The following is a 16,273-nucleotide window of genomic DNA, read 5'->3' as shown; positions in this document are numbered from 1 at the left end:
TTTATGTTAAGTTTGTTAGCAGGAGTAAAATAAGGTAAAAGTGGATTGAACAACATGTTAATGTATTTGAATTGTTTATCATTTTGTAATTATTGTTTAGCATTCTTTAATTGATAATTTATCATTTTTTAACTGACTATTTATTAATTATCATTTTATTCATTCTAATGAGTTTAGTTGTAATTTTTATAATCTGAAAAATATGTAACATCAGTATTAGGTAAATTTCATTGTAACTGGTACCATGATTCGACTTCTGGAAAATTTCAACATATCTTCGCGTTTCACATCCCCCCCCAGACACTAAAACCACCATCAGTTCAAAAGTTTATATATATATATATATATTTATATATACTCACACGTGTACACACACACACAATAACTGCTGTAATTTTGCACCAGTCACTTTCAAATTGATACATAAAATATAACTATCTAAAATCTAGGTTGAGTTTGTTAATGGGCAAAATCGGACTGTGGGGTTAGAAAGGGAGGGCTTTTTGAAAAAACAAAATGTCACATAACTTTCTTATTAAGTAAAATATTGAATTTGTTTAAAGCTTTTAAATCTGAGTAAGTTTTTTGATATCATCAACCGTTGGCCTAGGGGGTGGAAAAAATTGGGGTTCAAAGACAAAAATAAAAATTCCTTAATAGGCAAAAAATTGAAACTGTTTAAAGTGGTTGCATTAGTCCTCTAAACATTACTTAAAACTTTTGTCTGAAACAATTTTTATGGCAAGGGATGATTCAACATGTTGGAATTGTAAGAAGATGGGGCCTGTCATATGCTAAACAGGTAAAACGTTTTTTCACATGCAACCATTGTCATATTGAGTAAATTTGAAGTTACTAAGAAAATATTTTCTGGCTAGTACAAGGGTGGGTATATATCAAATATCATCAAAATCAAAAATAGTGAGGCAATAAAATTTTTGAAAATTTGTTGAATTAAAATGGAATATCCCATATGTTTGTTCTTGGAATGGTATTGTGTTGATATTCTGATGTGTTTTGTGTGATGCATGCATGGTGGTTGGATTTTGATGTTTGCTTGTGATGACCAATTGTGTGTGTGGGTGTTTTTATCCCTCTCCTGAAATAATGCTATATTAGCACTTTCCGTAAGGGGTGGAAGTTTAGTCGGTGGTGTGCAGGAATACATATGCAACATCTTGCGGAACCTGTTAGCGAGTCTGATACTGCTTCGGCCCTGTAAATAGGGTTCCTCCACCTCTTCAAAAAAAATTTTTTTGTTATTTATCCTTTACCTTTCCACAAAAATCTAACCTTAACTCAAACCTCTATCAGCAGAATGGATTAGCATCTGAACTGGTTTTGATAATTCGCACAACTGATAGCTATTTGACTAGAGTGCTAATAATGCAGCATAGACTTTGACCTTGCGTGGGTCACACCTTGCTATCCAACATTTAGATCTTGTGGTTTCATGGTTAGTGTAGTGTGTTAAAATATGAAAAAAATTGAAGTTGATCATGTAATTGCTCAGAATTACCTCTGACTCTGTAATGTAATGAACATGATACGTTCAAATATTAATTATCTCATAACAAATTACTGTTCACCTGTGAATCCAAAAAACAACTATTGAACTATTAATTTTTTAGATATTCAAATAATTAAAAATATAAATAAAATAAACTTACTTGTAAATAAAAGTAATATTGTATTAAATAATTTAAACCACCAATGTTCTCCTAAAATTAACATATTGCATATTATATTATGTAGAGATCACAGATATAGAAATGATGAAAACAAGTTAATATAAAAGATAAACACAGCTGAGTACAGGTATGAAGAAAATTTATAAATAAAATATGTCAAAATACAAAGTATAAATATGTCACAATTTTGATTTCAAATGAAAAGAAATTTAAAAAAAAATATTCAAGTTATCAATTCACTTTCTCATTTTTAAGAATTATGAAAATATTGTTAAAAAATAAATTTTACAGTTGCTTGTGAAATCTAATATATTCAAACCTAAATTTAACATATTCAAAATTGTCATTTCCATTTAATACTTGCATAGAGATGGTGCTTCAGATAGAAGTTTTTATTTAAAAAGAAAAATATTAAAATTTAAAGATGCATGCCAGTCATTGTCAGTATAACAGTTATTATCTTTCATTGACATGTCATTATCTCTGTCGTTGTAATAAACTGAGCAATTCTGATTAGTTAGTGAAACAAATGTTTTGATGCCATATCTGAATATATTTTTGTATGTATATATTATACATGTTTTTTTTTTTTTTTTTTACATATGCCACCACTTATGAATGGTGGAAAATGATTGTTAATACATTTCAGTGGTATTAGTATTTTCATAGTTAACTGGTAGACACAATTCTCTTGCTGATGAAACAATTTACTAAATTTCAAATTAATTTCCTTTGTGTAATCTATTAAAATGCTATATAAAATTTAATGCCCTTAAAATCAAAGTTGTATTATAGATGTTTAAATTTAGTGCAAATAATTATTTTAACAGTACAACCATTATGCCACATGCTATCCTTTTCTTGCCTGTTGTAATGAAATTGTTTTTAACAAAGTACGTAGAACTAGATAAATCTGTTCATTGTAATGAGTGTCCATTCTAAATTCAAACTGTGTAATTAATTTTACTAATTTAGGTGTAGCCTTTTGTTACCTGTATTACTAAAATACATAAATTATAGTTTTATAAAAAAATTCAATGTAATATTATCTTATTTTATTAAGCGTTCAGAATAACTTGACTGAAGTATTGGTAACAGTTAAGTTGCATATATTAATTGCCACATACTTAGTCATCACTGTTAATAATCTTTTTTATTTAATGCATATTAAATTAATCAATTTAAAATTAATGCATATAAAAGTTTTTCAATTCATTGAGCAATTAAAATATGTCACCATCTTCTCTTGTGATTAAAAATGTGGTAAGCAGTTCATTGCTTTCCTGCTTTATCTTATATCAAACTGGTTTTTTGTATCACCAGTAAATAAGCAGTATTTCATTCTCTGAATTACTGTTTTGTACCAAGTTACCTTAAATTCTCTGTGCATTTATAAAACAACTGTGACTACAGTTAGTTTATTTATCAATAGCATTAATACTTCTACCTACTAACCACTAACATAATAAAATGTTTTGACCCATGTCAAGATGACCTGAGCTTTTTTTTTTTTAATAAAACAGTTGTATGTGGTGACTGAAAACACAAAGTTCTATGCTTGATTGATAAGACAAGTTGCTTCTATTGTATTATTTGGCATGTTTCTAGTGTTTATTAATTATGTTGTTTATTAAAACCGAAAATACAATACAGCAGTGTGTGCTACTTAACTGCTACATGTGAGAGCGAACAGGGATTAGTTGATCCTTTTTGCATTCAAATATTCTGAAGGGTTGAAATTTATGAATGACTGTATACGTAAGGTTTAATGTTATTCTTTATGAAGTTAAAAAATTATGAGTAAGTGAAGAGTATTGTCGGGGCTGAAATCTTTGGATTTTTTACTCAATAAATATGTATTTTTTTCTTTTTTTGTAGCAAGATGACAAATGCTGATTTAAATGTACTTGAGTCACTGATCTGAAAATGGTAAATCAATTATTGTACATCTGGATTTATTGCATTTTTGCTCTAGTTTAAATGTTAGTGGCCAGTTAGGAATTGCAGATTTTTTATTTTTAAAATTCAGTGATAAATGTTATACAGAAATAGCAGTCACTTTATTGGCTTAGCAGTCACTAAATTTTTATAATAGCAGTCACTAAATTTTTATTGGCTTAAACCATATAAATTCATAAGAAGGAAAATTTTATCATTTTTTAGTCATTAGCTAAGCCTGTAAAAATGAGAACATTTTATGTTGTAATATGTAATGATATCTGTTGATGTGCAAGCTGATAAATTATTTACTAGTATTGAAAGAATTCTTCACTTAATTTTTATGGAATTAATATTTTATGCCTTTTTTTTTGTAAGCTTCTGTTTTACATGGTATGGATTATTAGCGTAAAGTTGATGCTTGTTCACATTTATGATAATTGAAACTGGATCTAGCTTGCTTAAGGTTGCTTTTTTGTCTCACTAGTGATCTCTGTTAAGTAGTTTATATTTTTTATTCATGTTTCTGTTTTATTTGTAATAATTTAGGACAAAATGAAAATTTATTAAAAAAGTATTAAGTTCAGTGCCTATGTAGATCAGCATGATTAAAAATGTTATATTTTTGTATAAAATAAGAAATTATGATTTTCCATCTAAATACCTGTTTGGTAATAGGTCTTTTCAAACGTCTTTTTAATGTAATTCTTCCCTTCATGGTGATTTGGTTTGTAACAAAAACGGTAACAAATTTTGTTTAGTAGGTAATTGGAACAGTATATGTTATGTGTTTCTTTCGTCTTGTTCATTTAGTTTTTTATATTTATCAAATCTAATTATAAACTTTTGCCAAAATTTAACAAAAAAATAGTGATTCCCACAATACTGTACAGATCATATATTAAATCATTGGTTAAATGGGTTTCCTAACCGCTTAAAAGTGCCACTGTTATTTGAAATACCATGAAGAAAGGAAGAACTGTATTATTATAATAAAGATCATTAAGATTGAGAACAGGGTATCAAAAAATGGAAACTAGGAGATGAAATATTAGATTGGGACACTTAAATCATAATGCTCTACAGATATAGTGGTGACATATTTGTAGATAATAATATGATAGATTAATGATGGTTGTAAAAGGTGGAGAAGCTGATAATAGTAGGTAGAAAATTGTCAAAACCTGACATAACAGAACATTTGAAATTATGAAAGTTAATTTCTGTTGCTTTTGTGTTAAATCAAGAAATTAATTTGTTTATTGTGCTTAAATTCAAGTGTGCCGTTTAATTTATGATGTATTCCATTTATGTATATTTAGGATATTCCAACTTCATTGAACAAAGTTAACACAAAATGTTGTTAACTTTGTTCAATGAGGTTGTCATTGATGTTTTTGTATGAACCAGTGAATTATTTTCTAGATAACTATAAACAAAACCGTCTACAAATACACCGCAGATTAATTGAAAGCTAAATGTAAAAACTTACTTTTTATATAAATTGGGATGGATTGCTTTTTGAATCTATGAATTCATTATCCATGAAAGCATTATCTTTGTTACGTGTTATAACTAACAGTTGTCATGATCAGATTAATTAAATACTAGTTACAACTAATTGTTAGCCAATCAAGTCAGGTGTTTCAATTTAAATAATCATTTCAGAATTTTCTTGTTCATTTGTGTGTATTCATGTTACGTTTGTAAATATATATTTTTAAATATTCAGGCTTATTATTTATTTCTAATGTTTTAACTATTTTTTTTATTTTTATTTATTGATTATCAGCAACATTTGAAAAATTCTTACTGTTATCTCTATGCTCTTAATAAATGTTCTAAAAATCTCTGTTTAAAGGCCCTATAATTTTTATCAATCTATATTTCTCTACAATTATTACAATTAATCTTATTGTCATTGGTGATAATCTTCTGATGTAATTTTACTATGATTTAAATATTAGTTAATGTTAAATTATTAACTATAATTATTAACCAAGTATTAGTTAAATTAACTGTTAAACGATATATATATATATATCTATATATATATTTTGTTTTCACTACTATAGTCATGAATTCTTTTTTTATTGTATTTTTATTATATATTATAGATAATTGTAAGCTATATTAATTCAGTTGATCATGACAGCCATCAGATTGAAGGTAACATATTGCTGAATGTAATATTTTAATAACCCATTGCTGAATCTAAAAAATATTCAAAAAGTGCTTTTTGTAGAAATTACTTGTGGGTGTGTTCATGATAGTCTTTTTGCAGTTAATTTTAACCAACAGGTTTGCTTGTGAGTTTACACACTTATATTCTGTCTTGTAAAAAATCTGATAGTATGCCAAAAATAAAAGCCTGTAAGAAAAAAGAGGAGGGGAAGGAATTTGTATAATTTTTTTAAAAGTGAACAGGTTGTTTAATATGCATATATTGAAAGAATTATTATATGTGTTACATATATTAAAGAATTATATGTCAAATAGTAATTCTGAGTTAGAAGATATGTTGAAGGTTGTGTTTTCTTATAATCTTGTTCACAAATTTGGCCAATTTATGAGGAGCAGCATTGTGGTGACTTTTAGTAGGTTATAGAATGCGTGATGATTTTATTATGTTTGTAGGTATGTGTTGGCAGGTTTAGATTTGAGGTGGATTTAAGGACACTTTTTCTGTATTAGGATTTTTTAACTATGCATTGTAATTGTGATTTATTGTGTTTTTTGGGGTAATTTCTATGGTCACAATTTCTTTTTTGTATTATATAAAAAACTAAATGCTTAAATCATCCATTTTCTATTCTAATTGGCTATGTGTATTGTGTTACTGTTGTCTAATTTTAATTTTATATTTTGTTTTTAGTATAGTGTTAATGTTGGGTTTTAATTTGTGTTGAATGTTGCAAGTTGTCTTTTTTTGCAAAATTATACATCATGTAAGTTTTTGCAATTAGTAAAAAATGCTTGAATGAGTTATATGTTCCTTAGCAATCTAAGAATGTAAATATATTAAATAAAATATATTTTAAAAAGCTGGTAAAAACAATAAAATAGGTATTTTGAAATTTTTAGCATTATAATTCTGTTAATAAACATAGTATCTTTGCTATTTGTTCTCTGAAAATCAGGCTGATTTATTATTGCGAATAATTGGGCTATGAAAGTATGGAAAAAGCAATTTGGTCTTCTGATTGTTGCCAATTGTTTATTTTTTATATTACGAATTGATTAAAGAATATGTATTTTTAAAATTCGTAATATGTATTATTTTATTTAACTATTTAATTGTTGCATGAAGAATAATAAGTTATCTTTATGTTGATAATGTCTAATTTTATACCATATGTATGAAGGTATAAAATTTAACTGCTAATGTAAATGGATGTATTTTCCCCTAGAAGAGGCATATGGCCTGCGGACCGAATCTGGCCTGTGTAATAAATTTTTTTTTTTGTAATAATGCAGGTTTATCTAGCTTGTAGATACTGGTGTCATTTGTGGTTGGTTTCAATTAACCACACTTCTCAGGAGTGGTCAACCTGAGACTGTACAAGACTACATTCACATTCGTATATCATTCTCTGAAGTAATACCTTACAGTGGTTCCAGGGGCTAAACAGAAAAAGAGAAAGAGAGCTTGAATAATATCAGAGGGTCTTAATTCTTGTGTGTTTGCGTGATAATTTTTATTGTCGTAACTTTAGCTATCGGTTCCACTATTATATAGATGTGAATTGGTGGTTCCAAAAGTTTTTACAGCAAGCTTTTTGTGTAGAATGATGTTATTTCTTTAAAAGCTATTTATGTTGACTAATGCAAATTGTTATATTGTAATTTTTTCAGCGTTGAATAACGATTACATTTTTTCCTTTTTTATCTTCTGTAGCCCAACACAGATATTCTTTGAAAGGTGTAATTTAGTATTGCAACAGAAATTGTGTTTGGCGGAATAAATAAAATGCTCATGTTTAGAGTAGAAACTACTACTTCTTAAAAATTTTTCATAACTATAAAATAATTAATGTTAATGTAATATTTCATGACTTTCTGATAAGATCAACCCATTCTTTGATGGGTGCAAGTAACTATAAAAAAAATTGACTAACTTTATGTTTGATTAACTTGACAAACTGGGAAATGCTTATTATCTGATATAGTGTGTGGGAAGGGTTAAAACATGTTTAATACTATGTGTCAATGCAGAAATCTATGATCTGTGCTTATGATATTTTGGGAGGAGAATTAGATCCCCATTCACAGGTTAATCCAGACACTGATTACTTCATTTCCTAAATGTTTGTGTAGAATGATGGATGGAGACCATTTAGTATTTTATTACATTCTATTCAGACTGACTGACTACTGTTGATTGTACATGCTTCAAACATATAAGGCCATTCCATTCTCCATTTTGTTTATTTTTTTTCAACTTTCATAACCTGTAGCTGAATTTAGATCTGCCAGGATCTTGTTCCTCTTCCGATTAATGATAATAATAATAATAATAATAATATTGTGTCTTTTAAGAATACTAGCTATGGAAATTTTACAGCATGTGTTTATTTTTTTACAGATGTCTGGTGCTACTCATAAATACCGGTATAAAAATGCTGGGTTAGATTCTACAGAGCTGCGAAGACGCCGTGAAGAAGAAGGTGTCCAGCTTAGAAAACAGAAACGAGAACAGCAGCTTTTTAAACGTAGAAATGTAACAATCCCAGCTAGGAGTTCTTCTAATGAGGGAGGACCAGCAAAGGTAATATTATATGAATTACAGTATGCTCAAATTTGAATCTGGTTAGTAAATCAGATTTTTTTAAATAAAAAGCAAAAAAGTATTAAAAATAACAGATTAGATGGTCTGTTTTGAAGATTGCAGTATACTTTTCTCATAACTTTCTATTCGTACTAATATTACAAGTCAGTCTAAGTGTGCGGTGACATATTGTGGTGTGCCATGATGTTTGGCTGTTTCTTATTTCACTAGGAAAATAAATGGTACAACTTCCATTGAAACCATTCAAAGTTTGAAATTGAGCACAATTCTGGTTGTCTTATCATAAGAATTTGTTTTGACTGAGGAGATTTCTTTACAAGATAGTGAGTGTGTACCGCTTGAATTGTAATTTAAAAAACTACTGAAGACTGCTGTGTAAATTGAAAAGGCCATACAGTGGTAAAATATTTGTTTTGATATTTTCATTAATACATTTTCAATTATAGAAAATTTAAAACAATCCCCTTGAAATTTGTATTTTTCTTCCTATACACAACTGTCGAAGTTTATTAATGAAGAAATTGCTTCAAAATCTTTAAATGCATTTGAGTTGATAAGTAACAAAAAATAAGTATAATTATTAAATTGAAAGAAAATTTAACAACTTATTAGATCGAAAAGAAGTAACTGACTAAGATCCACGTGTCTTTGAATTGCTTGCTGTTTTAGTTGTTAGATTTATTGTATCAGTTTTATATGGCTCATTTCAGAATACCATGAAGAAGTGGATAATAATTCAATATTAATTTTTTGCAGGAGGAGATTTTATCTTATAGTAGTACTGCGATTACACCTGACATGGTGAAGGGTCTTTATAGCAGCAATGAAGATAAACAGCTGGAAGCAACACAATTGTTTCGTAAACTTCTTTCAAGAGAACCAAATCCACCGATTGATGAAGTTATACAGACGGGAATTGTGCCAAAATTTGTTGAATTTCTTCAGAACAATTCAAATTCCACATTGCAGGTAATGATTTCTTATTTATTTTGTCATGTGGGCTTATTACATAAAAGAATATGAAGTATGTTTTATAATATTCAGTGTAAGAAGAATTTTGATAAACATTTTCCCAGTTTTTGTAAATGATTTTTATTAATTAGTTTATATTGGTTTTTATTAATTTGTCAGTTATAAATGTTGTACAGCGCATATCGGTGATTAAATTGTTTTTGTAATTTAGATGGGGTCTGTTTTTTCTTCAGGATTACTGAATATCTGCAATGAGTTATTTACTTATTTATTGCATTGTGTATCACACAGTGTTATGTTTTCTTATCTTGTCTTACAAGAATCCTTAGGCATTCTATTAGTCTAATAATAGTTTATCATTTGTATATTATAATTCATGATACCTATCTATATGTGGCAAAAGGGTTATCATAGAATTATGTTATATAATACTTTCACTTAGAATCAAATGTTTAAAGAGTCCAATGAAATTATTTTCTATCATATTAGAAATTTGGACAGGTAGTTCCTAAAAGTGTGAAGGGATTATTATTTCGTAGAATTTTCCAGTGAAAATAAGGGTCAAATAATACCTCATTTAGTGGAGCTTTCTGAAAGAATCATGTCTGTGTTGCAACAAGATTTCTAAGAGTTTGAGATTGTGGAATGATTTATTTTAATTTTTCTCATTTTCAGTAATTTTTACAATTTATAAACAGTCTTACTGATTACCACTACATGCAATTTATTTTCAAGGTAGAAATTTTTAACTTGCTGTAGAGTTGCATGTCAGTCACTATGCTTGATTTTATGTCGTAAAATTTTTTTACTCAAGAACTATTAGTGATAGAATTGGATAGTAGTAATAGTGTGGAAGTGAATGTATCATATATCACGTTAGACTGATCATTGCATGCCTTTAAACTTGTAAAATGTATATAATATATATACAGGTGTTTGTAAAATGGTGGGCTGGCTATACTTTTTCAAATTTTGCTTGTAAAACTAAACAAAAAATATCCTTAAGAAAAGTGACAATTTCTCCTTCATTCTCCCCCTGTCCACCATGTTGTTATTTTTATATCTCAAGTTCAGATAGAGGAATCACATTAATATCTGGTAAGCATGTTTGTAATAAAGTTTTAAAATTAACAAAAAAAGAGTAGAAAGTTGATGTAATTATGTCTGTTTTCATGTCCTCCACTTTATGGTCGATTCAATTAAATAAAAATGAAGCTTCTTTCAACAGGAATTGTGTTCAAAACTATCATAACCAGCATATCTGAAATGATGAGAATCCTCCTGGTACCTTAGAAAGTAGTCGTCAACAAAGATTTTTCCTGAACATGGGCAGGTATTTTTAATGGCTATCTTTTGGATACTGTCATTCTACCAAATCATTTAAATGGAGAAAACTATCTTCCTCATTTGACCGAAAATCTACCTATTTTTTAGAAGACTACCTATTTTTTAGATGTCCTCTACATAAGAGGAAATATGTGGTTTCCCCATGATGGAGCACTAGCAAATTTCAGCCAGTTATCAGATTTCCTGCATCAAACTTTCTGTGAAAAATGGATAAGTTGCAGAGGGCTAGTCTCCTGGCATGTCCGATCACCTGTTCCCTCTTGACTTCTTCCTGTGGGGCCATTTGAAACATACTGTTTATTCAACTCCAATACTCAACATTGAGGATCTTCAACAAAGAATCCAAAATGGATTTCAAGAAATTAAGAATACTCCTGGAATTTTTGAATGGTTAAGACAATCTCTAAGAAAAAGACAGGAGATAATACAATACTAGAATTAACAAAAATAAAAGCAGTTAATATTTAATCGAATTAAACGTAAATTGGAGGACATGAAAACAGACACAAAAATCAATTTTCTGCTGTAACTCGGCTATTTGTTATTTAAAAAATAAAATATCATTTTGTTTAAAATTAAAGGCTTTAATATTTCACAAAATAACATACATTTTAATAAAACTTATATTTATGGAGACAACTATTTATGGATTGAAAAATAAACATAGCTACCATTTTGTAATTTGCGAAGGTATTTAAGTCTCCTGATTTTGATGTTAATTTTAAAACTTTATTATCAAGATGCTTACCAGATAGATATTAATGTGATTCCTCTATTCGAACTTGAGATATAAATTTTTATATAATAACAAAATGGCGGATAAGGGGATAATGAAGGCGAAATTGCCATTTTTCCTAAGGATATTTTTTGTTTAGTTTTAAAAGTATAGCCAGCCTACCATTTTAGAAACACACACCAATTTATGCTTTTTATCATGTTAGAAGCTGCATAAAGTGACAAAAAAAAATTATTAAAACAAATTTTTGTTTTAATTTTATATTGTTGCAAAAAATATCATGAGAATATGACAAAGTTTTATTTTCATGGTATAAGATTTTTTTTACATTAAAATTAAATTTATAAAAAAAATAAAAATAAATTTTCTTGTGCTTCTGTGGTTGCATGGTTTACTCAGATCTCAAAGTAAATGTCATAAAATAGTATGTTTTTTCATTATTTTTTCATCACTGATAAATCCAAATTTAATTTTTAAGAAATATTGTCAGAAAGCATTGTATAATGTGTTACAAATTATAAGTAATTTATTTAAATTAGATTTTTTTTCTAATAAATTTTCTGTACTTCCTTGTTAGACATTTTTCATTATTTCCTTTGTCTGTCAGGATCAGCCTGATATATTCTTGTATTGGCCGCTTTCTGGGCTGAATTAATGGACCTTTCCCTAACTAGTCTTTCTTCGAGTCTAAATTTAGAAGGTGTAAATAAATCATTTTTATCTTCTTTGTAAGTGGTTGGTTGTTCATTTAAAATAATTAAGACCAAAAATACCAAACAATTTTTTTTTAATATTGTACTGTGATGAACAAAATAAAACCAGGAATTTCATTAAACCAATTAGCTCTTAAAGTGTTTTTGCACTGAAAATGTGTGGAAAAAACAAAAACACATACACAAGACTGGGGTGAAAAGTTATAGGCCTGGACAGGAAAACATCTTTCTGGGTATATCTTGAATTATTTTTCAATATAGTTACCATTAAGGTCTACACTTAGCCCAGTATTCCACAAGAGCACTTACACCAGTATGTCAATTTATCCAGTTCCTTAATATAATCATCTTTGGTGGCAGTAACTTCATTATTGGGTTACAGTTGGCCAGTAACTTCCCTCCAAGGCATTTTTAAGATTAGGACAAGTGATAGTTAGGGAAGCCAGATCAGTCTCATCAGCTGTCACAAAACGATGTTAAAATTCCTCTGGATTGTGCATAAAGGGCTCAAAGACAATAATTTGAAATGTTTTTTTTGGCATTATTTTGGGTCAGGCGTGAGAAAATGTGGTACCCATCTAGTGCACAGCTTGTTCATGCCTAAATGTTTGTGCAAAATGTTGTACACGTGTTCCGTTGACACGCCTACAGACTTTGGTAACTCGTTCACTGTCACTTGTCAATTTGCCAAAACATTATGCTTTTTTTTCTATAATTTCTGGCGTAGTCAGTTCAAAAAGGCATCTACTCCATGATTCATCGATAATGCGTGTTCAATCCGCTTTAAACTCTGCAACCCAGTGTTTAACTGTTGTATTTGATGGAAAAGATTATCCCGATGTTATATAAAGTTCATTAATTTCCTTTGAATGTAAGCCTTTTAGAAAGATGTATTTAATTGCTATCAGAATTTCCAGTTTTTCCATTAAAAAAAAAAAAAAATCCTAGTCTCTACTTCGACAGACTAAGTGCTACACTAATTGAGTGCAGCAACTTAAACTCTTATAGTTAGCTAATGAATGGAATCAAGTTACATTGTCGAGAAATTAAGCATACTAAGACCATCTCTGGTTGAGGCCTGGAACTTTTCACCCCACCCTTGTGTATAAACTAAATAAAATGAACTAACTTTCTTTTAGTTATTTCTATAAAACTTATTTGTGGTTATATCTGTTATTGCTAGAAGTATTTATCTTGTATTGGTGGTGTTTTTTTTAACAATTTTAAATCTTATTTTAATAAGTTAAGTTTTTAACTTAATTCAGCCTAACTAAAGAATGATTTTTGATTATAAGATGTTAAAAACTAAAATATGCAAGTTAATAGCAAAACATATATATATATTAATGTTAGGTTAGCAACAAAACAATGTATATTGAATATTAGAGCAATATTGTTGTAGTGGAGTGTATGAGTTTTTAGTAAACAGTAATGCCAAGGTGGTTTTAGGCTTAATGCTACGTGGATTTATTGAATAAAATGTAACTATTTAAAAAAGTGAGTTTTGGAAGAAATTTTATTAAAAATTGGCAGTTTGATAAATGTACAAACAAATCCAATTGGTTCTGATTAGGAAGATGTGGATGTGGTATTTTCATTAGAACCATGATCCTATCTCTGAATTAGGAATAGCAAAGCTATTAAATCTTGGTTCTGATAAATTGAGGATACAAATTTAAAAAAAAATTGAATATCACCTTACGTAGCTAAGTGAAATTAAATTGGGGAACATTCTTTTCTTTAAAAAAAAAAGAAAAAATTCAGTGCATAATGCAGTTTTTACAAATCATGATGAGGATTTTTTTTTATCTCACAAAGATGAGAATGTTAGTGAGATAGTTTCACAAGAAGTTGTGGATGTTAAAAGTTATCTAAAATTACATCAGTGATTGTTGTAGAATTAAAAACTATAGCTCTGAATTATCAAAAATATTTATAAGTTTTATAAAGAAGTTATGAAAGGATACATTTTTACAAAAATCAAAGAAAATAAAAATGCATCCCCTCATGAATTAGGTTGATTGTTGGGCAAACTTAAACGTAATTTTCATTCATTTTTACTGAAATTATTTTTTAATTTGTTTTCAGTTTGAAGCTGCATGGGCTTTGACAAATATTGCTTCCGGAACATCTCAACAGACTCGTATGGTGATTGAAGCTGGAGCTGTTCCTGTATTTGTACACCTTCTAAGTTCAGAATATGAGGTATGCAGTTATAAAAATTTTATTTTATAATTAATGAAATGACTTACTTACTAAGTTGTTGCACATTAAGTTTTTTTACATAGTTTTTTGTGTATGTATGTTATCTGTTTATTTTTAAAAAGTTTCGTGTTTCATGGAGAGAAGTACAGAGGGATACAGACAAGTGAATTCATTTACAAATCAATAAATAAGAAGGTGGATATAGGTAGTTTCATTTGACCATTTTTTAATATAAGAAACAGTAGATGAAGGTAACATTATATCTAGAAGGTACTCCTGTTAGATAGCAAGTTTAATAGTCTATAGTAGATTTGGACAGTAACTCTGTTTTAGAATAGCTTTCCTTGTCATTACCTCAAACTTACGTTTAATATGATATTAATTTTTTTAAAGTAATACTAATCTACTAGTAGGTAAGCCGGCGGCTTAACCCTTCATTGCACTCATATTAATAGTTTCATTAATAACAATAATACCACTATTTATATTTGCTTAAAAATTAACTTGTGAATTTTTTTAATGTTTGGCCATATAGCTTTTCTCACATTTCAAAAAAGAAAGTAAAATATCTAATGTACGCATATGAACATAATTAATGAATCCTTTTAATTCTGCCTTAATTAAATAATTCCAAAAGTAGCTCATGCTTTTGTTAGTATTGTGTCCATCAGCATTTGGCCATCGTGGTAATTACTATATGTACAATTAGGGACTTGCTTCTGATTATGATGAAATTTGGAATATACCTTACTTATGTCCTAAGTTATTCATTGAAATTCTTTGTTGGAAACTCCATTCTTTTGAGTTATATTGCTCATAAGTTACACACTACAGTCACCTAAAATTTCATAGTTCAGCACTTTAAAAGTGCAACGTACATTATTTTTAGACTAAATAATTTGGTTAAGTTTATTAATTAAATCTAAATCACCTTAGTTATCTAAGGTTACTTAAGTTTAGAGTGCGAGTTAAGTTTCCTTAAAGAAAATTAGTTTTGCAACCTATACTAAAGAGTAATATATATATATATATATTCGTGCAGCGTTCATTCGCATAACACGTATTGTAGAACCGTGGCTCATGCTGTTAGTTATTTTTTTGTTCTCTTTTTTTTTTTTTTTATCGAAGTGTAGTAAAGCATATTTCCACAACCCTGAGAACTTAGAACTTTGTTCATGAGTGGTAAATAACCTTTTGATATAATTTCTCTGTATTTTTTCTTATTTTTATTAAGACTTGAATCTCTTGGCTTATGTTATTTCTGAGGAATTTTTTCATACAAACATTTTTTGTAGGTGTATCCTACAAATTAATATCCTAAATTTTAATTGAAATTAATAATTAATTACGGAATTATTGCATGGAGTGGTGCATACAAAACATGCACAAACTTGATACAGTTCCTCCAGAAAAGAATTTGAGAATAGTAAATAAAAAAATACTTTTAGTGAGAAATTACCTATGAACATTGAACAGATATTTTCTTACCAATCATTAAATTACAACTACATTGAATTATAAAATAAAATCATCCATTCCAATAGCACAACAAGAATAAATATATTCCAATGAATGAATAAGAGTATTAGTTTCAAAAGCAGTTATATCAAAGCTATAAAGATGTTTAAATCTACTGCCAAATGATCCCAAAAGATTAGTAGGAAATAAGTGTACCATAAGCAGAAAACTTAAGGATGGATTAGAATGAAAATATAAATTTTATATTTTGTTTAAATACTCAACAGGATGCTTTAACTTGTTAAGAGTGCCCTAGTTGAATTTTTTGAATCTATGGTTAAAAGGATGGTGTATGGTTATTACTTTTGTTAATATTTATGCATCTGTTGTGTTTTAATTATTAAGTTCATTTTGTTTTAGTATG

At 28.3% G+C, this 16,273-nt stretch overlaps 1 protein-coding gene across 3 annotated transcripts in view; it reads left to right on the top strand.

Annotated features, from left to right (window-relative positions):
- The window catches only part of Kap-alpha1 (karyopherin alpha1), a 76,454-nt gene that overhangs the window by 21,499 nt on the left and 38,682 nt on the right, over positions 1-16,273 (top strand). For 2 of the 3 annotated variants that reach the window (XM_075361459.1, XM_075361460.1), the window contains exons 2-4: positions 8,215-8,397; positions 9,175-9,387; positions 14,275-14,391. In XM_075361459.1, coding sequence (XP_075217574.1) covers positions 8,215-8,397; positions 9,175-9,387; positions 14,275-14,391 — 513 coding nt within the window. Of the gene's footprint in view, positions 1-3,569; positions 3,621-8,214; positions 8,398-9,174; positions 9,388-14,274; positions 14,392-16,273 lie in introns of all 3 variants that reach the window. The other variant, XM_075361458.1, reaches the window with a different exon arrangement.

Source organism: Lycorma delicatula, chromosome 3 (genome assembly GCF_047948215.1).
Source record: "Lycorma delicatula isolate Av1 chromosome 3, ASM4794821v1, whole genome shotgun sequence".
Lineage (NCBI taxonomy): Eukaryota > Metazoa > Arthropoda > Insecta > Hemiptera > Fulgoridae > Lycorma > Lycorma delicatula.
Note: the sequence above shows the minus strand (reverse complement) of the source record. Positions and strands in the feature narration are given on the sequence as shown.